At 40.7% G+C, this 24,218-nt stretch overlaps 1 protein-coding gene and 1 pseudogene across 9 annotated transcripts in view; both read right to left on the minus strand.

The window, feature by feature from the left end:
* Nucleotides 1–1,956: 1,956 nt before the first annotated feature.
* Nucleotides 1,957–5,091, minus strand: LOC117550125 (annotated as a pseudogene).
* Nucleotides 5,092–6,219: 1,128 nt separating this feature from the next.
* The window catches only part of LOC117550191 (delta-like protein 4), a 35,622-nt gene continuing 17,623 nt past the window's right edge, over nucleotides 6,220–24,218 (minus strand). For 3 of the 9 annotated variants that reach the window (XM_034222550.1, XM_034222551.1, XM_034222549.1), the window contains 12 exons: nucleotides 18,413–18,558; nucleotides 18,201–18,278; nucleotides 12,790–13,041; nucleotides 12,221–12,278; nucleotides 11,479–11,742; nucleotides 10,625–10,685; nucleotides 10,079–10,209; nucleotides 9,808–9,977; nucleotides 9,325–9,544; nucleotides 7,937–8,681; nucleotides 7,715–7,818; nucleotides 6,220–7,587 (listed from right to left, as the gene is read on the minus strand). In XM_034222550.1, the coding sequence (XP_034078441.1) occupies nucleotides 7,716–7,818; nucleotides 7,937–8,681; nucleotides 9,325–9,544; nucleotides 9,808–9,977; nucleotides 10,079–10,209; nucleotides 10,625–10,685; nucleotides 11,479–11,742; nucleotides 12,221–12,278; nucleotides 12,790–13,041; nucleotides 18,201–18,278; nucleotides 18,413–18,558 (2,228 nt within the window). In that variant the 3' untranslated portion in view covers nucleotides 6,220–7,587; nucleotide 7,715. Of the gene's footprint in view, nucleotides 7,588–7,714; nucleotides 7,819–7,936; nucleotides 8,682–9,324; nucleotides 9,545–9,807; nucleotides 9,978–10,078; nucleotides 10,210–10,624; nucleotides 10,686–11,478; nucleotides 11,743–12,220; nucleotides 12,279–12,789; nucleotides 13,042–13,141; nucleotides 13,726–18,200; nucleotides 18,301–18,399; nucleotides 18,559–24,218 lie in introns of those variants that run through there. The other 6 variants (XM_034222548.1, XM_034222553.1, XM_034222552.1 and 3 more) reach the window with 4 other exon arrangements.

Genomic DNA, 24,218 nt, shown 5'->3' on the forward strand with positions numbered 1-24,218 from the left:
GAATCAGGACCCAAATGCAGATATAACGAAAAATAACTCCTTTAGTTCAAGGCTACAAATCTACAACAAACAGAGACTGAACGGAACACTCACCGATGAACTGGTCATTACACAAGACAACCCGACAAAGAGAGACAGAAAACCCAGAACTTAAATACACCCAGGACTAATCACATAAACACGAGACAGGTGAGGAGGGAGGAGAAAACACAGAGGCACCAGGTGAACACAATCGGGTAATCAGGGAGGGAAACAGACAGAAAGCAAACAGGCAGGAAACGGGGGTGAACACTTTACAAAATAAAACAGGAAACCCAAGATAGAAAAAGACAAGAAAAACACCAACACAGACCCTAACAGTTTCCACTCTGACTTTAATACAGCTACACCATTGTTTGGTTTCTATGATAGCGCGTCTCTTTAGTAGCGTGCGCAACTGAACAGAACAATAATCGACAACTCGACCCTCTGCTCACTCCTTTCCTGTAAAATACAGGTCCAGCCCACACATATGCTCCATCAATGATGGTGCTACAGGCCGCAAGGCAGTGCACTTACAACTACAATAAGCTTGTTAATGTTAATCTAATACAGCTCCGGCGATCCACTAGCATCATCATGTAGGCCTACTGTTAAAATCCAAGGTGATGTTGTTTGTGTTTCTAATTTGTGAATTGAATGGTGATTCATAAGCCAAAGCAAATACGAAGGAATGGATTAAAGCACAAACAAGGTAGGGTTTGGACCGGGAGGCAGATTACTCACTGAGTCATCAAATATTTTAGTTTTGCACAATATTTACTTTAAGTTAGTCATATTGGAAGAAACCAGTGACATACATTTGTGCTGTTGAGTCATTGATGTCCGCCACTTTGTCTAGAGGATCTCATTCATTTAAAGAAAAACAATATACTGTGTCTCAGACAGCACAAATAGCATGGTGTGCTTTTGCTAAGAGTAGTAAACAATTTTTCAGGGGTGTTTCAGCAACAGCATGAGCGATAAATTGTTTTTCAACATATCAATTTTATCATTGTTTAAAATGGACCACTGGACACAGAGCTTTGGTTATGCAATGACACACTTCAGTGATATAAATATCTCGAGGCATTCTGTCTATGTCTTTCTCCAGTCCAGTATGTTCGGTACATCTGAGCTGTTGCTGAAGTATCTTGTGCCCTCTCTCAAACTTTGACCTAGTTTTGGGAGGATTTCTAGGAAAGCAGAACAGCGTGCCATGCTGTAACTTTGCAGTTTATAGGCATAAATGCTAGCTTGTCTACATTCTTTTTAGTTTTTATAAAGAAGTCTGACATGTGGCATGTGTACATATTATTGCAGCGTGTTCAAAGTCCGGACAGAGAGAGAAACCCTATCTGCACCTCCCAGCTGAGCCCCTATAGCGTCTATACTGTAAGAGCATGCAGGCAGTCATCCACACTCTGTGCTTTCTCCTGGCTAATTGAGTGCACTATTTGCTGTGCGTAATAATGCCTGGTTTTAGGTATTACCATATTTTCAAATGCAAATATTCTAGATGTGTGCATGCATATTTGCTGCCTCTGAGACATTTTAAAAAGTCAAGTTAAATGTGCTTAAGGATTCTTGGCTTCCCAACCGTTGTGCCTGACAGAATTCAAGAGGTTCAAGGCCCTAATGTTGTCTTGATGAAAAACATTTTCTATCTGGCTGGTTGAAATACAACAGCCCTGATTCCGATAAACCATCAGTCCTGATTCCCATAAACTGAATGTATACCATACGTTTAAATTGCACAAAAGATATCGGAAAGCAGCTAAATCTGTGCAGTTAACAAGTCTCTGAGGAAAAGTCAGCATTTCCTGTGAGGGGGGCCACACATGTACATGAACATTCCTCTGCCATGTGATGTGGGAGCATGACGCAGGGGAGTACAACCCTAGGCAACTTAGTCACGTGGAAAAAACAACATTCATACAGACTTTTGTGTTTTTAATTACAAATAAATATATATCTTCTTTAAATGTACACAGTATAGAATTGCTGCTGAGAACCTTTTACCAGAAAGGTGATATATATCGTGTGAGAAGTCGTCCCTAAGTTTTAAAAGCATCACATTCTTCTGGATTTTGTATACGTCTTTTAAAAAAAAATGCAAGTATTCCTCTTAGAGCATCCAAAATCTTAAAACAGAGGTTGCAGGACTTTAATTCCATATGAAAACATGTGATGAGGAGTGTCTTTTATGGAGCTCGGCGAAGAAAATACTTTTGGTCTGGAGGTCTGATCCCTTCGCAGTTATGGAAAATGTTCAGAAGAGCAGCCTCAATAGAGAAGAGGTGCTCGTCTTCTACCTCGGGACAGTAGAGCCTCATAAACTCTGCCAGACGGAACAGGTATTCAATATTGTGGCCCGTGTTTCCTCTGCAGATGGCAATCCGGGCGGCGATCACCTCTTCTGAGGCCAGGCCGAGGTACATGGGGTTGTCAGGAGTAGCAATGTAGACGAGGGCCAACAGAGCACCGTGACCCGTCTCCTTAGGGATGAACTCCACCATCTCTGTTTTGTAACCCCCCATCACAACCTCTCTCTTTTCCAGATACTGAAGGGAATCTTCCATTTGGGAGTCAGCCACCTCATAGGCCACTCCCCATGTGCAAGCCTGCAGGGAAAACAAGTGGAGGAGGAAAATATGAATGGCACATACACATAAAAGGAAACCATAAAGAGTTTGATGTTGAATTAGAGAACATTTATGTACGGAAAGTAATTTCAGCTTTATATCAATGTTTCATTACATAACTTTATTGAATAAATCACTGTAGTAGAAGTATGTACTTTGTATAAACTGATGTGAATGATATAAGGATACAATATCTTAAGGAAAGGTTAGAGAAATTGTTACCCAGTTTTATAAAGGCATAGACACTTACCTCATGGTCCTTCACTAATGTGGCCACTCTGCCTGGCTGTGGAAAACAACAGTGATTGCTCAGCATAAAAACAATGTAATACCTTAAAGTAATGCAAAAAGAACCCCCCAAATATGGAATTAAGCCAAAATTAAATAAATACATAAATAATTAAATAAATACATATATATATATATATATGCCTATGAAATAAATTCTGAAATAAATAAATGAGGCAATAAATATGTATACATGTACATTTAAATACACATTTCAAATTGTATTTCATAATAACACATTTATTTATTTCAAGAGACTTTTATTTCATAATGACACATTTATTTATTTCAAGAGACTGTCACGATTTTTATGTTATGTCACGTTTTTAGTTTTGTATGTCTAGGTTTGGGTTTATGTTGCTGTTCTGTTCTCCCTGTTTCTTGTCTGGTCCTTCTCCCTGTGTTTTCCTCCCTGTCTAAGTTTCCCTTGTGTGTCTCCTGTGCTCATCAGCACCAGCCCCGCCCCTGATTGTTTTCAACTGTGTCTTGTTGTTGTGTGTCTAAATTCCCCAGTGTTCATTGTCAGTTCGTCTTGTCTCATGCCATAGTCAGGTCTATGCTCTCTTTGTGCTCAAGAAAAGTTTTGTTCCTCACTACGTGAGCGATTTTCCTTTTGTTCTCATTTTTTGTCTCATCCTGAGATTAGATAGTGACCTCCCGGGTCGTGCAATTGGGTCCTATATCCTGAGTGTCTGAGTTCATAACAGAGACTTTTATTTCATAATGACAAATGTATTTATTTCAGGGGACTTTTATTTCATAATGACACATTTCCATTTATTATATGAAAATGAACGGGGCGTGGTTAGCTCACAGATCCTGACCAAAGCAACAGCACCACAACACTGACTCATAAACTCTTGTTTCACAGTCCAGTACTTTTAAGTGGTTTGCAATCTGCCAATAAACCAAACCGGTAACGGGCTACAGCCTGATTTAGCTCTGGTTCTTTCTGTTTCAGCCCCAGCGGAGCCAGCTCTAAACACCGAAAACCGGTTCTTAGCTGACTCCACTTGGCTGCCCGGCAAGAACCAAGAACCACGCTCACGTCGGAAGGGGGCTAGATTAACCTGAGCCATAATAACAGTTTATGGCGAGTACAGAAAATGAAAGTTGTAACAAGCAGTAGCGCTGAGCAAAGTGACTAGAACGCAACCACACACTTATAAAAAAAATAACACACTTTATAAAGTCAGGCAACACTAACCAGGCTTCATGTGATTCTGTTTATTTGTACCTTACTTTGACCATCCTTTGGCTGTTATTGATCATTATGGAGAGCAGGCAGAAGTGTTGTTTTGTATTATAGCAGCTATCAGATGGAATCAATACATGGGCTGCACAGATTGTCATGTCCGACTATCACAAACAAGTAGAATCATAATGAAAAGCTAAAATGTGCCTGTAGAAAACGGCTTATGCCACAATAGGATAGCAACAAGTAGTCAAGATAGTCAGTTTAGCTTTGGTTGCTGTTGCGTAACTGCGGTCAAATAAATAAATGTGTCATTATGAAATAAAAGTCCCATGAAATAAATAAATGTGTATTTAAATGTACATGTATACATATTTATTGCCTCATTTATTTATTTCAGAATTTATTTCATAGGCATATTTATATATATATATATATATATATATATATATATATATATATATATATATATATATGTATTTAATTATTTAATTTTGGCTTAAATGGCATTCCATACCCCAAACCATGAATAAACAACTAAAATCAGAACACATTAAAGCAATATGAAAGCAAAAGCTTCCAATATCAAATGCATGTGTACAAATCTCACCTTTTCCTTGTCCCCTCGATAAAAAGCATCTCCTTGCCAGAAGCGTCTCTTGTAACCTTGAATGAAGCCAACTTCACGACTCTTGTACACAAAAATCAGGTTTTCCACACTAAGGAGCCATATCCAAATATCCACAGGTTGCTCTTTCCTTTAGTAATGTCTTGAGGTGTCATTGTTATCGTTCGGCTGTCTATAAAAAGTGCGAGCTAGTATGTCAAGTTGCTGCTCTGCGATGTTTCCTCTCTTGAGTGGATTACTATCAAAACACGTCAACAATTGCGTAACAATTGTATGTTTCTCTCTGTAGAAATAATTTGTCCAGTGTATTGTAAAAATACGTGCACGTGTTACCGTGAACGTCATAACAAATCATAAATCTTCGGAGAGGCGGGCTTAGAGAACGGATAAGCCAATCAGTGTGATTTTAATTCGAACAAAACAACCCAGCGTGATGAAATCTCATCCAGTAGTTACAGTAATATTAGGAAAACTCCCACGTTTCTGTTTGAACTGACGATTAAGGTCTGGTAACACTTTTGTAGAGATTATTATCTTTTGACTCTCTTTTTACATACACGTGTAATATGACAGATTTAGATAAAACCTTTTTACACCATGCTCAAAGGCCTACAAGCCTGTATTGTGACTATTTTATTCCTTTAAAATAAGTTGTAGTTGGGTGTCAAACAGCAATGGAAAGTGCAGAAGGAAATCACATAACCTTTAAATAGCTGTGACTGTTATGTGTTTGCTTTAGCTTATTAAGTGTTGGTGCTCCACACACACACACACACACACACACACACACACACACACACACACACACACACACACACACACACACACACACACACACACACACACACACACACACACACACACACACACACACACACACACACACACACACACACACACACACACACACACACACACACACACACACACACACACACACACACACACACACACACACACACACACACACACACACACACACACACACACACACACACACACACACACACACACACACACACACGTGTATGAACTGTTTGAGATACTGTCCTCTGCCTGTCACCACTATATTTATTGGGCTAAGATGGGAACTTTACACACAGCTTACTGCCACCAAGTGGTAGTAGGCTACAATACATTTCTTCATTATCAGCTGCAGGAGCCCAGGTGAAGCCCTTTTTTTTCAGGTATTACAATTTGCACTTAATTGTTTGTGATCCATGTGAAAACAAAAAAGGAAGATGTTTAAGGTAACAGCGTCAATAGAGGGCGTGTTCTGGAGCTCTGCCTCATGGGGGCTTGGCACAATTTGCCTGTGGGGCCCGCGTTTGCTGTGTTCTGAATAAAAGGGCATATGCAGACACCCGCACAAGCATATTGTTGAGTTCCTCACATCCCTCTCCCTTTTAAGCTCAGTCAAATAGAGCAGCAGGTCAGAGAAGCAGTTACTGTTTGAAGACGACAAGATTCTTTATTATCACATACATTTTTGTACATTTATTTAAATATATATTTTTGTTTGAGTATTTCCTATGACATGACTGTCCACTGATTGATTGCTAGCACATTGATTCCACATTACACTGACACAGACATCATAGACATAGACATGGAACCAATAGAAATGCTACAAGGCCAAATAGCACTGCATCTATAGACAATATAGCCACTTCCACACCGGCTGAAGCAAATACAATTTCTAGATGATTCCAACATTTAAATTAGGAGATCTATTTGACCAAATGTACACCCGACCAATGAGGACCAACAAACAAACAGTGTACCAGATATGTGTTCATTGTGTCTTTTTATAACAAAAATAATACAAATTAAACACCAACAACACTTAAAAAATAAATTCAACTTTTTTCTGGGCATCAACTTAAAGACAATTCATACTTCTAATCTCAACATATAAATATACAGTATATACAAAATAATTTTATAAAACACAGAAAGAGAAATATTAGTGCTTCATATTCTTAAATTAACTAATGAAATACTAATCTTACAAAATAACATTATTGGTTCAGTCATTTTCTTTGAAGGCGTCCTTGGTACGATAGTCACTTCATGTATTTCTTTGTCTTCATGTAAGGGTGATCTTGCATAAGGTGAAACAATGCCTTATGAGTTTTCCTGCATGGCGCTATAACAGCATATTGCATCTTTTGATCCTTTATGTTCATTTTGATGTGCAAAGGACTCAAGATAAGGCGGGGCACAATGCTTTTAAACACATTTATAAGGCTTTGTGATCTAGGCTGCATACATTCTTTATTAAAAAAACAATTAAACCTTAAATATCCTTGATATGAACCGTTTTCAGTAGTTGTTGTCCCTTTCTGATTAAAAACAATGCTGATTGTTGTTTGCATAATGCATTGCAGGCCACATAATAATTGGAAAAGGCTTGCTCCCTCCACAGGCCTGTTGGCAGTAAGTTGATTTGTTGATTGCTAATTACCGCAGTACATCAAGATAGTCCTCTAATCAACACGCAGGCATAGACACGTTGGCCTGTTGCCCTTGGATGAACTTGGACGGAGCAGACGAGGGTTTGTGTCGAAAACATCGAAGGCGCATCCGCAAGTCGGGTTTGCTCATTATTTATAGTCTTTTCAGTCTTTACATTCCCACGAAGATTAGTAGCTTCAGTTCTATCGAGTTCGAAGAGCACATCGGCTCCATCCAGTTATCAAGTTTTCAAGAGCAGCAACTCGCAGTTAAATAAATCCCAGTCTCTCCACATTTGTAAACAGTCCACAAGAAATCCAATGTTGAAAGTGAAAAATATCCTTCGTGAATTATACCTGAAAAATAAGAAGATATACAGCTTAGTATAAACATCTGAAATAACACACATGAAGATGCAATTACTTGCAAATAATAAGGGTTATGCTTTGAAGATATACAGATATATAAGGAAAAACAATATACCTCAGTTGCAATGATGCATTCGTTTTTTCTCTTCCAAAAAGACAGACTGGTACATTGAATTTCTGGGAGAACATATTGTTGATATTTTACACTCTGGTCTTTCCCTGCGGAGCAAAGAGATCTTGTTAGTTACTGAGCACAAAAACAAAGTGTCTTATTTTGACTTGAACTGATCCTCGTATCAATATATTCAACATCACAAAGCTCTTACTGTGGACTCACCTGTACATTCTACTCAAATTTTTTTTTTCTTCTATTCTCTTTTCACAGTTTTCATCTTTGTCCAGAAGGGACAGTTCATCCTTGTACCCCATGGAGGTTTTATAGTCCTGGTGATAGTGGTTGATGTGTTTGTGATTTAACTTTTCCTTGGTACTGTCCAACTCCACATCAACCTTTTTGTTGTTGTTCTTGAGCTCCGGTATAGAGACGAGGTTCTCTTTCTGAAAGTCAGCCTTGAAGAGATTGTTCATGGTCTCAGAGTCCTGCTTCTTCCTGCTTTTATGTCTCTTGACATGACGAACGACTACTGCTACCATGCAGAAAAGCACCAGAACAGCCACCAGAACCACTCCCAAGCAGATGGCTGCCAAAGTCAACTTGTTGCCAGAATCCCAGCCTTTGTTGGGGCTGGGGGTGTTGGGGGAAGGCCCCTCGTCGGACTGGCACTGGGGACCGCTGTGATGGGCGGGGCAGATACAGGTCGGCTGGCCTTTGGCTCCAGTGGTGCAGGTGCCACCGTTCAGGCAGGGTTGAAGGGCACAGCTGTCCGTCAGCTTGTCACAGTGGCGGCCTATGTACCCGGGGGCGCAGGTGCAGGTGTAGCCGTTGATGCCGTCAATGCAGGTGGAGCCGTTTGCACACGGGCTCCGGGCACACTCATTGATGTTGATCTCGCAGCGGAGTCCTGTGAAGCCTGAGCGGCAGCTGCACAATTGGAGGTTACCGTGGTTCACACAGTGTCCACCTATGGAAAAGATATACAAGTATTATAGAAGCATTCTTCATATTCAGATTATTTCTAAGAAAAATATACCAATAGCACTCTGCTGCAGAGCCCTAGGCTCAGGCCCACCTCACCATTGGAACCCATGGGGTAAAATCACATGTGTTTATAACGCCGTTCTTTCTCATCAATACATAAGGTAAACATTACAATCACGCTTACATTTAATAATTAAGAAAGCCTATTGTATCATATATTTAATACATTGTCCAATGTTGACAATAAAACCTAATGTTTCGTGATAACTGCAACTGCATCTGGGCGTATTGTGAGCATAATGAGGAAATAATACAAAACACCTAAACTGATTATTTCAGCTAACACTAATGTTCGTTGCTTACCATATTAGCATAGCTAGCTGACATTAGCAAACTTACGAGCAATTTATCTTTATCTTCTGCTAAAGGTTGAGTTAATTAACGTTATGTTGAAATATTTAGGTATGGTTTCCTTTGGTGATATATGTGGACGTCTTATTCAAACTAATGAACACATGCAAACGTGCTATACGAAAGGATCGGACGGAGAAGGTGAGTATGAGCCTGTCTCTTTGCAGAAAGATACAGAAATAATTATTTTTCATGTAAAGAGAAGGATGTATTACCATTGGTGCATTGCAGGGAGGTACATTTATCCACTTTCTTCTCACAGTTGAGCCCAGTGTAGCTTGCTGGACAGTCGCATATGTAAGTGTTTCCATTGTCCCTTTCTTTGCATTTGCCCTCGTGAAAGCAGGGTGTATCTGCGCAGGTCAGTTTCCTGTTCTCACAGTGTGTCCCTTCAAACCCTTGTGGACACTCACACCTATAGCCATTCTCAGAGTCCTGCAGGAAAAAAAAAAAGATATACAGTTTATCAAAAAGCTCCCTGTCAGATGTTTTCTTTATCATATCCTGTTCACGAATGCCCTGACGAACCCCATTATCCTTAGTTGGAGTTCTATTTACAGTACAAGCTCTGTGAACTGGGTCATCTACTGACTTGACAATCGATAGCATCCTCCTGGACTAGTAGATAGAGTGAGGCAAAAACAAAAACAGGAAAGCCTGTGTTGTGGGAAAGGAGAGAGAGAGACTTCCGGACTCACCAGGCAGTGGCCTCCGTTGCGACAGGGCTGGCTGTCACACTCCCTGACCTGCAAGTCACAGTTAACCCCGTTGAAGCCGGGCATGCAGGTGCAGGTGAAGCTGCCCTGACCCGTGTTCATGCATGTGGCCCCGTTGGCACAGGGTTTGTGATGGGTGCAGTAGTTCAGATCTACAAACAAACAGGTGGAACAATTACTAATGGAACCAAATAGATGCACCACATTGGAGGCAGCCTTCTTTTATGTACAAAACAAAGAGGCAGTTACACACCTTGGTCACAAAAGATTCCTCCCCAGCCCTCCTTGCAGGTGCACTGCCACGGCTCTTTACAGGTACCATGTTTACAGGATGGATGGAGTTTACACACATCACAGAAGAGTCCCTGCCAGCCCTCTCTGCATCTGTTCACAAATAAAACACAGACGTGACTGTTGGCTCGCACACAAATGATCAGTCATAATCTGCCCTCATAGTCTCACTGTCTTTCTAGCAAAGACATGACAGAGAGAAGGCCTAGTGAAAAAATACAATATTTACACTAATCTTTTTATCCACTGTATCATAATCCTAGAGATAATGTTAAAGACGAATTAAATCAGAAAGACAAAGAGATACATACTAGAAATCAAATACATGTTACAGTTTTGTTGCATAATAAAGGCACCATAAATTATTTCATGGCTCACTTATTCTCTTATTTAGTTATTGCAAATGTTTAAAAATGTGATAGAGCAGTTTGTGAATCCTCTGCTTCCAATGAACATAAATGAACATTGTATTAGAATGTTATAAATAACTAAATCAGCAAATACTCACTTGCACTCTCCAGGTAATGTGCAGTTTCCATTATTTTCGTTGCACCCTTCCAGACAGATTGCTGAGAAAAACAATACAAAGGCAGATATTTAGGTTTCTCATTGGCTTTCATGACAAGGTTTTAATTAGACTTGCACCACTTTTGAATTGTTTTGATCTTTTCGCAATAAAACCTGTTACCTGCCCTGTTCAATGCAACACACTAGTGATGTGTCAATAACTTATTGTGATTTTACGGTGTTAAAAGGCTGGTTAGTGCAGCAGCAGATGCTTGTTCTCAACAATAACAAAAAAGCAGGACAGCTGCCCCATTGTTTTCGGTGGGCAGTTCGAGCCCCGTTTGCAGCTGCTGCCCTACACCGCTTCAACAATAGAGCCCGCAATTTAGTGGCGCGTGGCGGGCGATAATGCCGCGATTAACCCCGGCGCGCGCTGCTTGGCGACCACCGCCCTGGATTAAACCGCACGCGCCCACAGAGAAAGTGCTCTCTGTCGTCAAATGTCACCTTAAAGCTGCTCTCAGACTATGTTTGGCTGCCTGCCTCACAACCAAAAATACACACCTGTGATCACGTAACGGGTAATTTTTTAGACATTAAACCTCCATTATTCTGAAACATGTTACTTTGCATTTTATATTAATGATGTCGAATTTTGCGGAATATTAAAATAAAAAAGGTTAATTAACTGAAAAAAAATCTTTATTAAAGTGGCTTTCACACAAGTCTCCTCCAGTAGACTTATTTTGACTCCCTCATGTAGCAATGCTTAGGTTATCCTCGTCTAAAATGTGCTTTCTGACCTTTTATCACAAACAAACAAAGTGTCCATATGGTGTCTTTACTCTTGCTTACGTTCTTGGCAGTATTCTCCCTTCCATCCCGGTAGACAGGCTATTTGCCCGTCAGGCTTGCAGGTGTAGTGGCCAAAAAGGTCGTCTCTCGGCGCGCATATTTTGGAACAAGTGTCCCCGTAGTAATGTTCATTGCAGATGAACCGGTATGAGTACCTTAGCTCCGTCTGCGCCACCTTCTTCACATCCGGGGACCACTCAGGCCCTATTCCCAAATGTCCTTTCATGGAAAAATAACTAATCAAGAATTCAGGCTTGGTGGTATCTGCAAGGAACAGAACATCAGACATATAAACATCAGTTTATTGTGTAGTGGAAAAAACTATTTTTCATTTAGAGATTAAACAATATACAATCTGCACACTGAAATGTCCCTTTCCTCTCACATGTGACCATTATAAGAAGGACCTAACAAACAAAAAAGTGTAAAATCCAGGAAAAGGCTGTCATGGGATTTTTGGCAGGGCTTCGTATTCTCACTCAAGCCTGTACACTTTCCCATGCACGCCAAAAATAAAACAAGGGAAGTGCAATTGTGTTTGGAGAGATTTGATTGTGAAGAATTGTCGTGTGACTCATAAGGCATCCTAACACACACGAATACATGACGCTGGAAATGCCAGATGTATTTGGCAGCATGTTAACTGAGGGTTATTGATGAAATGTGGTATACAGTAGGTAAAAGGAATTGAGGCTAAACAGGGCATGTCTCCCTCTAGTGGTGGACAGGCGGGTCTGCTCACCTCCAGGAAGGTCCGCTGCAGGAGAATACCGGGCTTCAATAACTAACGAGAAAGCACCCTGTGGGGACACATGAGGAAATAGATGTCACCAAAATAATCGATTATAAACAATAAGACATATTTTCATAGCTATTGAATGTTTCAGTTAAATACTGATGTAATTGGGTTCCAACATTATGAAATTATATGAGAATGAATGATTTAGTGGTAGTCCTCTATTCTTTACGCGCAGTGCACATATGCAGTAACCAATTTAACATTGAATCTTAAACAATTGGCTTCAACTGCATGCGTTTGACAATTAAAATTACTTTCTATGACATTTAAAATATACATGGAAGACATAATCAATGGTGCAGAAAGTAGTTTGGCGTTTATTTGTTGTAGATAATAACACAGCCTGATAACATATCATTTTAATACATTTCCCCAAACTATATATTTAGATGTCATTATGAAGGATTTTTAAATGGATGCAATTCATAACGAAAATCACGTTATATTTGGTGTTTAAAGATGTTCCCTTTATTGAAAGTTAGTAGTCCACAAGGCAGGACATGGGCTCTTACCGGCCAGGTGAAGTTGAGCGGCAGACGCAACCTGGCGTCTTGCTGGATGCTGAAGGAGTCGGTGCCCAGAACAGGTGTGGTGGCTTTGCCAAATATACAGTCTCCAGGAGACACCACCGTCTGGAAGTTCTTCAAACAAACCCTGAAATAAGTCGTGCAGCCAGTCATGCTGCAACTAAGTCCATTTGCCAGCAAACCTTTAGTATTCTGAAAGTGATGGAGATCTAACTCGAACACACCTGATCCCAGAACCTAAAAGGATACAAGAAGTGAGCACAACCACACAATGCAACCTTTCATTCTTAAATATTTGTTTCCCAATTTGCAAAGATAAATAAAAACAACAGTCTACCTGAGTGAATAATGTTACAACTATTGTAAGGACAGCGGTGAACCAAACGGCCATTCTTTAGAGTTTGATGTGCGTATCCTTAAAAAATCTGTTTGTCCTCCAACAAAAACGGTCCTATTCCAAGTGGTGATGGCGTGATGACAAATACAGATTAGAATAAATAAAATCCTTCTTCAAAAGCCCGTAGAACAAGATCCAGCTCAGCAATCCGTAACCAGAAGAAGAAGAAGTTGGAAGAGACCGCGTTATCCAGTGCTAGATGTTAGACAATTGTCAGTAACGTCAATATCCACAAATGAGACTGTCTGCGGTCTTTCTGTGGACCATCCATCGTGCCGGTCAGATGTGGTTTGAGTCTGCTGTGCTGATGCGAGGCTTGTATTGCCAACAGTGATGCGTGCATGTGGCGGAGCATCAGCGCATAGTGACTCCCAGTGAGGGATGTTTGACATCCAACCCAGTTTATATACCGCAGAGTGGTGCCACTACTCACACTGTCAGTCACTAAACACCGCCCCCTCTCATCTCCCCTTGCTTGGATTATCATCATTCATAGTAATTTCGCAGATATTTTCTCACCGTTTCTAGAAAAAAAAAAGCTTTTTTATTCGCTTTGCATGAAGATTGTTTATCCAGTAAATATATAAATAAATGCAGTGAATTGCAAAACAAAACTATAAAATAATTGTTTATAATTATGTTTTAATATATTATAAAACCTCTGGTCAACACGTTTGTGAAATTCACGTTTAGTTTACTCTGTTAACTTCAAAGAGGATTTTATTTTCGGGATTAATGATTGCACTGTCTTTTAGGAGTGTGGCCGCAGCTTCCTCTGTTGTTTCTTGTGTTTATTTTAGATAGAGAGGAAGGAGCGGGAGATAACTCCTCAGCTGTGTGATCATAAATTCTTGTTGCAAATACACTCATAAATCAGCGGAGAAACCCGCGTTCTGCAAAAAATCTGTGCGTATATGATGAAAAATTGGAGGTCCAATAAGGCTTCACATTTAGCCTACATGTGCATGTGCAATGTTTCTTTGGAAATATTTACAGAACAGTCTTACATACCATAATTACATTTGATTTAATGTTTTAAATATTTGGATTAAAACAAATATTTGGAGAGTTATCATTTGTAACGTGTATTAGAGGTTAGAAACAAACACAGGCATACTGTATACAGGCACATCTGTGCTGCATATAGAAGGAGAGGAAGAGAGAGCAGCCCGTATGTTTTACCTCGTTTATTATGCTTAATAAAAATACCATAACAAGTGCAAGCACCCAGCTGTGCAGGCACTTCATTTAGCACCACCAGCAATAATGCCCTCAATTGAAAGCACATTTGTATAAATTAAAGTGAAGATTGTATCCTACATGTAGCAACAATGTTTGTTGAACTAACATCCACTTGAAGCGGTTGAAAAAACCTCCCCTCTGCCTTCATGTGTACATATAATTGTTCAAAGAGAAAAATGAACTGAACAGTATATAAACGTTGTTGAGAAAATAAATTGAAATGTCATGTACATTTTTCTATCACATGTAAACTCCTGCTGGGCACAGGCATTGTTACCTTTATCACCCCTGCATCAGGCCAGCTTGTCTGGGAGGATTTACAGTGAGGGAACAGGATTTAGGGACTGTTCCCTGGCCATGAAGGTGTCTGGCTGAACAGCTCTCCTGCAGAGATGACTTCATTTCTATATCCCCCCCACCTTTGACTTATAGGTTTGAGGTTCCACTTTAGGGCAGAGACAATGGACTATTGAGTGTGGAGCAGTGTGAGTAAGAGGCCCGGACATCTCGCATTCTGCTGTATTGAAGCATTTGCCGTTCCCACCATTGACACAGATCCTGTGGAGGACCAATGCAGCCCTGTACAGGATTTGAATCCCATATTCCTGCTATGTGTATAATATGACTTTAATGCATTTATCTATGAGGGATCTCACTATAGTTTATATGGCTGCCATGGACTCTAGAGCCCCATCAATCTCTTTTGTAGAGACAAGTGTATAGTGCAAGGGTGCCTCTGCCCTCCCTTGATACATGTCAAAACATCCATACACTTTAATATTTGATGGGCCACGGTTAAGGTTTCCTAACTGTAGCTCAGGTTACAACTCCTTGTACAGCTTTGGACTGAACTAAACAAGCAGCGATGCTCGGATCGGATCTTCTAGGTAACAAATAGAGAAATGCCTTATCGGGTGATGCACTCATCAGGCTTTCCTAATATTTACATATTAATCTCCTGATTTTATCTTTTTCATTTTTGTGTATATAAATAGACATCAATTATGGCATATAATAATAGCACATTTTAGCTGTATGGGTTTTTTCCTCGTGGCCAATGCAAACAATACTCCAACAGGCTCTTTTCTGCTGTGTTGCTCTAGAATAAACACAGCTTTGGAAACAGACACCGGCCCACCACAGATCCATCTCGGCCTTGTATGGAACATCATTTTTCTTCGTGACAGTGTTATGTAAAGCTGACTTCTGATTGTTGTATGGCTATTCAGCTGGCATCCAAAACCTAAAAATAACATTTTGATTGGAAAACGAAGAGGTAGGAAAGTTCCTTTGGACTAATAAGGCAAGTTGTTATTTATGAGAAAGCGCCTGATGCAATTGTTTGGTTCTTTGGCACACAAATGTTTGTTCCCAGGAAGGCTTGCCCTCTGAATAGCGCTCATAAATTAAACAAGATGTTTAAAATATCATTACTTAAAAACCTAATAATTTCATCCATATATATAAATAAAGGACTGGCTTATCTAAAGCCAGTTGAGTAGCACTTGAAACGTTTGGCTCTATGAAACCTGATGTACTTATACGATTCTGTTTTCTTCAAGGTTGTGTCTTCCTGGTCGAATGTACTTATTGTAAGTCGCTTTGGATAAAAGCGTCAGCTAAATGCAATGTAATGTAATGTAATGTAATCCAGTCAGCAGTGTTCTGTTTTGGCTCACTTCATTCCTGCTATTTTTCACATGTGTAAAGCAACTGACACAAAACACATCAGTCATACCAACAGATTATACTTATTTATTGCCAAAACACATGAAGAACATTCCCCCATAAAAAAAAGACATCAAAGTACTTTTTTAATTAAATTGTCCTCTGATAAATGCCAATACATGTTTACTGTTCATTTGCAATGGACAGTAAAACAGAAAACCTGATGACGCAAATAAAAAGTCACACGGCATTCTGAACACTAGTCACGATACTGATGGTATTTTAAAAAAAAAGAAATATATATTGTGTTTTTCCTTAGATGCACTCAGGCTGGGCAGACCACCTTCTCATTGACCCTCCATGTGCTTGGTTCTGATTTGGACCATCTCTGGCCACTGTTCCAATAGTATCAACAATCTGGGTGAATGCTTTAGGAAATTAGCTACAGTGCTAACAGATGGCCCCCTTTTAGTCTAGAAATCTGCTCTGTTTAGTGCAGAGCAGTTTAGCACTTCTTTACAGCGCATTTGATCTCTACGCCCCAATCTGTCCAGCCAATCAATGGGGCTTTTGATGTGCGCTGCCAATGGATCGGAGGCATCTGAGCATGTCGCCCTCGGAGGAAAAATCCCCTGCTGCTGCAGCAATTAGAAAGGCGAGGGGTAGTTTCCTTCTCTCACATATCCAAGCTGCCCTGTGTCACCCTAATACTCCCTTCAGATACACAAAATATACCTCTACTCACTTAAATAGTTTCAGGCAAAACTTAATAAAATATGTGTGTCACCCACATTTCCAGTAAACACTCAATATTTATTTGTTGTTCCTTTATTTTATTTTTATTTTATCTTCTCTATATATGTAAAGCGTCTTTGAGCACCTGTAAAAGCGCTAACAAATTAAATCTATTATTATTATTATTAATATGCTTGTGCAAAGGATCAAATGTTGGATTAGTGTTGAGGAGAACATATGATGTATGTCTGCAGTAAATGGCTTTGACATATGACGCCATGTTTTGACAATATGGAGAAGTAAATTAATATTATTAAAATGTCTCAGAGCCTCTGCAACCTTTAAACATATGTTCTAAATTACCTACGGGAGTAAAATCTGATATGGAGGTCTGGTTTTAAAGACTTTAAACCTACAAACCTTCAGCTGACATTAAGATAAATCCAGACACCCTGATATTATGGTTGCTTTTCTGATTGAGTTGTGGAACTTTCCAGGCGCCCTCTTGCTATACTGTTGACAAAACACAGCCATGTCAGCACTCTTCTACCCTTACAACTCAACCAACAACACCCTTTGGTCACTGACACCATGTCGTGCTGCTTGCAGGTGACACTGCACTTAAGTAAAAGGGACTGAAAAGACATGAGGTGGACAGTGTTATCATGACGTCATTTAAGCATGCATGTCATTTATGGCTCAACAAGACAGGTTTTTAAAAGGCTCCTGCTCAGGTGCGTAAATCAAGTTGAGGTGACCTGAGGCTGTGTGTGTAACGGCTGTCTGTGTGCCCGTGTGCCAAGAGACAGCCGCACATACCTCCCTCCCACCAGGCAGGGTGCGTTAAAACCCAGACCATCCCCTTCAATGGTTCATATTGATCCCAACAGACCAGCTCCTCCTTTGACACATGGAGAGTCGGCAGAGGTCGTAAGCATCTGTCACTGTAGCCGAATGATGTCATATCCTGCTACATACAAAAAGTATCATGAGCAACATTTCCATATAAATGTTTGCAAGTGACTAGACAGTGTGATATATATTTAGTTGAGTTGGGTTCTTACATTATCCCAACTGTTTCCAACATCTTAGTAAGTAATTTGAATTAATGATTTGTTTGTTTGCCTGTAATGGCTTCCTTTTGCTCATTTTATGTCATTGTTTACAGTTTAAGGCACATTTTTACAAAACACTTGATCTTGATCTTCTTAACTATAGATTTGAACCAGATTTCAGTCACAAGACATGTGGATATGAACGTATCAGAGAAAGAAGCTGAGCAGAATACCGAGCAGCATTGGAGAAACACAGATTTTTAGCTTGAAGCCACTTCAATTTTAACGGTTTTACTCACTGTGTCCATTTGTTTTGGCCAAGACGTGGCCTTTGTAGATAATTCAGCTCCCAGTACAAACCTCTTGAACGTATGGATCTGAAGTAAACAGAGAAACAACCTGAGCAAGCATTAGTGGCAACTCGGAGCACAACTGGGATGTCCATGCTATGCCAAGCAGGACAGTAGAAACACTGATGTGAAAATGTATAATTCTTACCAGTTTTAATCACCTGATGTATTTGTTTTGAAAAGGAGACGACATCTGTGAATAATTGGCTCCACGGAAAGAAGATGAAGACAACAATCCCATGATCCCACGCGACTTCACGACGCCACCAAACTCTGTCTTTGGTTGCTGTTTTGATTGAGAGACCCCCTAGTGGCAGAAAATTACATATTGTGGATTTAATCAGATGAATTTCCATTTAAAGAAGGATTTTTCTGTCATTGTCTTTTTGTTGTTGCTATTCGTGTTGCACTTAGAAAATAAACAAGTGAAGGACACTCCCAGGCATGAAAGCCAAACATGTTTTTGTGTCCAAGCAAGCTCTTGAGTGATTACCAGGCTAATTGTGTGTGTGGAAGAAGCTACTGTAGCCTTGAGGAAATCCTCCCTCATAGTCAAAGCATCATTGCTTCATGCAAGACAAAACCTCCCAGCAGGAAAAGGAAAGAGATAAATGGAGGAGAGGGAAGAGCGTGCTGGTGTGAAGAGGGCTGTTAAACCGCACCAGTTCGCCTATCAGGAAGACCGGCCTGAGAATATTGACCCTCAGGCTTCGCTAACCAGCAATTCACACACTAATCAACCTGTTGGCATGAGGTGTGAACAGGTGCATTCCCTTTATGTACTGCAAAATGGGGTCTCTATGTCCTCCAGGGGGATTGGCTGTCCAGATGCGCCACAGGCAGAGTTTAAAATTGGCTCTAATTGTCTTTTTTTGAAGTGGCCTGTGAATCAGGGGACATTTTCATCAAAGTATAGGCCAATATTAATCTTCAAAGTTGCAAAGATTTATGCCTCCTAGTCACCATAGGGGGAATTCAACATAATCACTGAACAGCATCAGCATGAAAAGCATCTAGTAATTGCAAGCCACGCTGTTAGATGCTGTTATTTGGTGTGATAAGAGCCTGTGATTCTGGTTTAATCATCCAGAGACCTAATGATCTCTTATCTGCATTTCCCTCCTCAACTTCCTGAACCGGGACACATGACCTCTACAGTACACAGCACTATATTATTGTTTATTTATAAAGACGGATCTTGAGGTATTTTTGGAGGGTCTGTTGTTATTTCCTTTGACGATTTGAAATTGTTATTTGTCCTTTTCCCATTCGGCCTATGCACAAGTAGTTTCCTACCTTTGCTCCTTGGGATTTGCTAAGCTGCCGTTGTGTGTGGGAGTGTTATGTTGTAGGGCAAAGCGTGAGGACGTGTGTTTGAAGGCGTGAGGCTCAAAGAGTATTAGTGCTCTCACGGAACACTTTTCTGTCGTTCTCTGTGTCAGTGCGAGGGCTTTTCTTTGCCCTGCACTAAGAGTCATTAGAGTGAAATGTGACCTTTTGTTTGGATTCCATTTAGCTATCTGAACTGCAGTCGACCTCATAACTGCTCGCTGTGTACATACACACAAACCCATCTCCACTCTGCAGGACAAACAACAGATGCAAATCCTTTTGTGTGGAGTGATTGTTATCCAAGTCAACTTATGGCCCGATCATGGTATTAACAGCAGTGTACCGCACAGATGGAAGATGTATACGTTTCCACCGCCAGTTCGGGATCCTGCGGCCAATGTCGGCTTCATGCCATGTTTGACATCACTTAGGCCGCTGTCCATGCATGCCCAGCATCGCACTGAGACAACAAGGAGACTGAGACTGCACGTGGTGTGATTCATTCTCACAGTTGGGAGTCTGGTAGTGGATGCAGCCTGTTTGTCTAGTAAAGGCTCATTGAGGATGGATCTTCATCGATGTGATTGTGTCACTCCGTGTTCTCAGAGTCTCACCAGCAAACGGCAGCGTGCATTCAGCCTGATTTCTGAAGTGGGCCCTGAAGCCCAGAAGGAGTTCCCTCGCTGCCAGGCCTCATGGCCGTGGAGTGTTGTTCCAACTTGACCTAGCAAGTCCCAAGTTGACCAAATTCGTACCCCTCTGACTTGGCTCTCATGGGCAATTTTCATGTCTCTGTCTAATATTTGACATCTCTCAAGAACTCTGTGATCTCCAAATCATGCTCATAGACTGGATGTCATAGTTTTAATATTCCCTCATTTTAGAAATGCATCACACTGCACAGAGCTCACATTTCAAACAACCGATTTTTCCATATGAGGAAAAAAGTGTGGAAAACTAATTTGTAAAAGGAGTGATTCCTCAATGCGTAGTGACATAATCATGCCCGTTATGCCGCTCCTAGAGGCTCACATATGGATTTGTTATGTTTTCTTTTAAAGCTGAAGTGTTTCTAATGGATTAGATGAATAGTTAACTGCCTCATGCAGATTAATCTTTCTGTTCAGGGTTTGTGTTCTCATACACCCCATGATGATTTATTAGCCAGGATGATGAATGACGCCGATAGTAAGGGTACAGACCCAGCACATTTTAACAGGGGTAATTTGTTTATCTTGCAGCCCTACACCGTAGAAAAAAGTCAGTGACTCTTCAAGTCTACATGGGAGCTCCCAAAGCAGAACATTAAAAGTAATGTTTTGCAATAAAGGAAAAAAACATTGATTCACTTTTTCTCTGCAGGAATAGTTAATAATTGTGCTATATTTAAACATTGGACAATTTAACTGCTTGTTTAAGAAAAAAAATTATATGAATCAGTCTCTGCAGCAGCTTTCAAGTTGAGTCATGCTTCTCACCAAATATTAATCTGTAAACTGCATAAAACAAGGCAAGTTCATTTGTTTACTTTACTTAATGTGATAATTGTCTTGATTCTACGCTTGTATTCTTTTCGCAGTAAATTAACAGAAATCTACCAACTCTTATGCATGTTGTATTATGACAGGAGCAACAAATGAAAAATAAAGTCCTTTTAAAGAATATGCAAAAAAAGAAAACTAAGAGTTGTCAAAGTATAAAAAAACTGCAACAGGAATATAATTCATAAAGTAACAGGCTAAGGGGCAAAACACTCAGTCTCAAAGTACTCAGGTACCTTCAGTGTTCACTGAGCCGTTCATGTGTGTGGTCACCCTGCCTTTGTTCTACATGTTACGCTCTTCTTAAGTTTTAGGCTATTTGTAAAGGCTCTGCAAGGTTTGAAATAAAATGATTGTGTTTATTTTGTTGTTTGTTACTTTAATTTCCCTGGTTATGATAGTGACAAGTGTCCACTGGTCGCTCTGTGTCACCCGCTCTGCTAACAGCCGTTACCCTCCACCCTCCGCCCTCCGCCCTCCACCTCCCGCCCTCTCACCCTCGCCCCATCCTCGGCCTTACCCCGAGCCTGGGAGCGGAATTCTGGGAACATTTTTCCATGTGAATTGCCGAGGTCCAGTCGAGGGGTGTGACGCCAGTGCATTGTTCCAGCGGCAAAAAAAGGAACCGCTTGTGATGAGGCCAATTCCTGTTGGTCCCAAAAAAACAGGCACTTTCTCACACCGACTTCCTTCCTCATTGGACAGCACAAAACAATCCCAGACCAACCAGCAATGCGAAGAGAAAGAAAGAGAAGGGAAAAGAGCAGTAGGAGAGGCGAGCTTGGATTTGAAAGGATATTCTCAGTCGGTGCAGGTTGTGTATCTGCAGCTGGAAACACAGATTGTGTGCAATCTCTAGCTTTTCACCTAACCCCCTTTCAAAAAGGTAAAGGTCCTTTATCTGCAGACACAGACCCCTGCAAAAACCTGCTCACCCTCGTGCACTGTATGCTCCCCTAGTGACAGCAAGCTGCTCTTATCTTTACTGCCTGTATGATCGTCATCACTTCAGTGGTTCTCAAAGCACTCTGCTTTTTATTGTCTTTACATGTTTGCTTTGGGCTACAGTGTGAAGACAACAGGCAGTGATTGTGTGTTAAACCTATCATGAATGATACTTTTAGGAAGAGCACATTGAGAAAACAGAGAAAGACTGAGCGAGGCTTTACTGATTGAGCGAGCAGGACTCAGGAAGCACCTGCCTGTGCGGAGTGCCGAGCATTTATCTGACCCCGCTCACATCAGGTGGTTTCCTTGTTTACGTTATCTCCCTGCAGCTCCTGTGGCCCTCGCCACTATTGGCTGCCCTGGGCCACTCCTTTTCCCACCACATGTATTGATCTGAAGAGGATTCGCCACTTCACCTTTTCTTCTTTCCCATCAGAATGAGTGTTTAGGGAAGAAACCTACCAGGAGCTCACTGAAGGATCCCATTAATAAGTATAAAACTCAAAGCTCTGATGACCTTTCACCTCTGTCCTCACAACACAAACATGGCAGCCTTCCTTTTCCTCCTCATGCCTTTACTTGGGCTCAGTGAAAACAAGGAGGCTCATCAATTCTCCTGACTGATAACCTTGATCCTGCTGTCCTCCATGTCACCTGTATTGCTCAACCCTAACCTAGCTGGCAAGATTTCTACACAGATCTGCCTGGGGGGTCAGGGTCTTTAAATGTTTTCATGCGCCAGTTTCTGATAGTTCATTATTCCAGGAATCCTGTTGTGTTCTTCCTCTATACGCAGAAGCATTTTTAATAGTAAAGTTATTGAGTTGTACTGCTGCCCAATGTTTCCTTTTCCCCCTGTTGTTATAATTACGGTGAGATTGCTGCTCTGTGGTAATGACTGCAGGTGGGCCATGCACAGGTGCTGTCTGTAATTACAGAGCACATGAGATCCAGAAATGATTGTCTAGGCTAAATACATGTAATCAACCTCAGCAGATGCGCATCTAAACTGTTTGATCAAATGTTTATTTTCACCAGGAGGCCCGGTTGAGCATTGTGTGTGTGCATCAGAGACACAGTGTGTACATGTGCACTCGTACAGCTCTCTGATTGGCTGCAGGGGTCGTAGCCTAGCTGCCCCATCATGTTAATGGACATGTGTTTGTCCTGGTAAGGTTTTAGCTAGTTGGACGTCAGAGACTCTGATGTCAGGCAAGTGACTCGGCTGAAGAGAAGCTTGTTTTGTGCAACAATTTCTATAATTTAATAACCAGGTCAGATATGACTCACTAAAACTGTATTTTAGTATCAAAGGCTATTGGGTTTAACATTTTTTATATTTTCAAATTGACGACATGAGAAGAACATTTTCATGTGATGCTCAGTTTTAGCATTAAAGTGATACCCTCTTCCTTCTCTCCACAAGCCCTTTCGGTGGCCCTGCTTTCCTTACTATCTTGTTATCTCAGCGAGTGTTTCCTGAGTGCACCTCGCTCTTCTCTGGAACATGTGCTACAGCTCGCGGCGTGTTTCGTCCACGGGGGTATTGTTCTGCCTCAGTTTTACCATCGTAAATTAGCTGGAAACGATTTGTCAGACATGAGAAGGGGGGGAGGGAGCCAGGGAAAAAAACAACAACAAAATCAGGGCACTGATGTGGCCCCAGCACTGAACTGTACACTAAACAGATACGTTAATGGTCTCTGTAATTGCTGCAATTCAGACTATTTAAAACAATATTATCCGGAGCGCTTAACTGCCGGCTAACTGGAAGACATTTTCTAATTTTACGCTTTGCTCATAATGCTTGATGTTTTGTCAAATCCATGACATTTCCATATTTATCACTTTGTTACAACATGTTCAGTTAGAGGTTTGTTACATACATGTACGCACTACAGTATATGGATTAAATAAACATACACCCAAAGCAAATGGGCATAAATTGCCCTTTAATGTGAAGGAAACTATGCAAAAATGGGGGCTTCTACAAAGGAAATGTTAATAGATGTGCATGTGTGACAAACACTTCCATGTTGACTAAATTATAAGTATGTTTATTTGAAGTTGCAAGAGGAACCACCCCTGTTTATTCCGCAGGCTGATTCCTACTGACCATCAAAATGACCCACGTTAATGAGGGAAT

The sequence above is a fragment of the Gymnodraco acuticeps genome, unplaced genomic scaffold (genome assembly GCF_902827175.1).
Source record: "Gymnodraco acuticeps unplaced genomic scaffold, fGymAcu1.1, whole genome shotgun sequence".
Taxonomy (NCBI): domain Eukaryota; kingdom Metazoa; phylum Chordata; class Actinopteri; order Perciformes; family Bathydraconidae; genus Gymnodraco; species Gymnodraco acuticeps.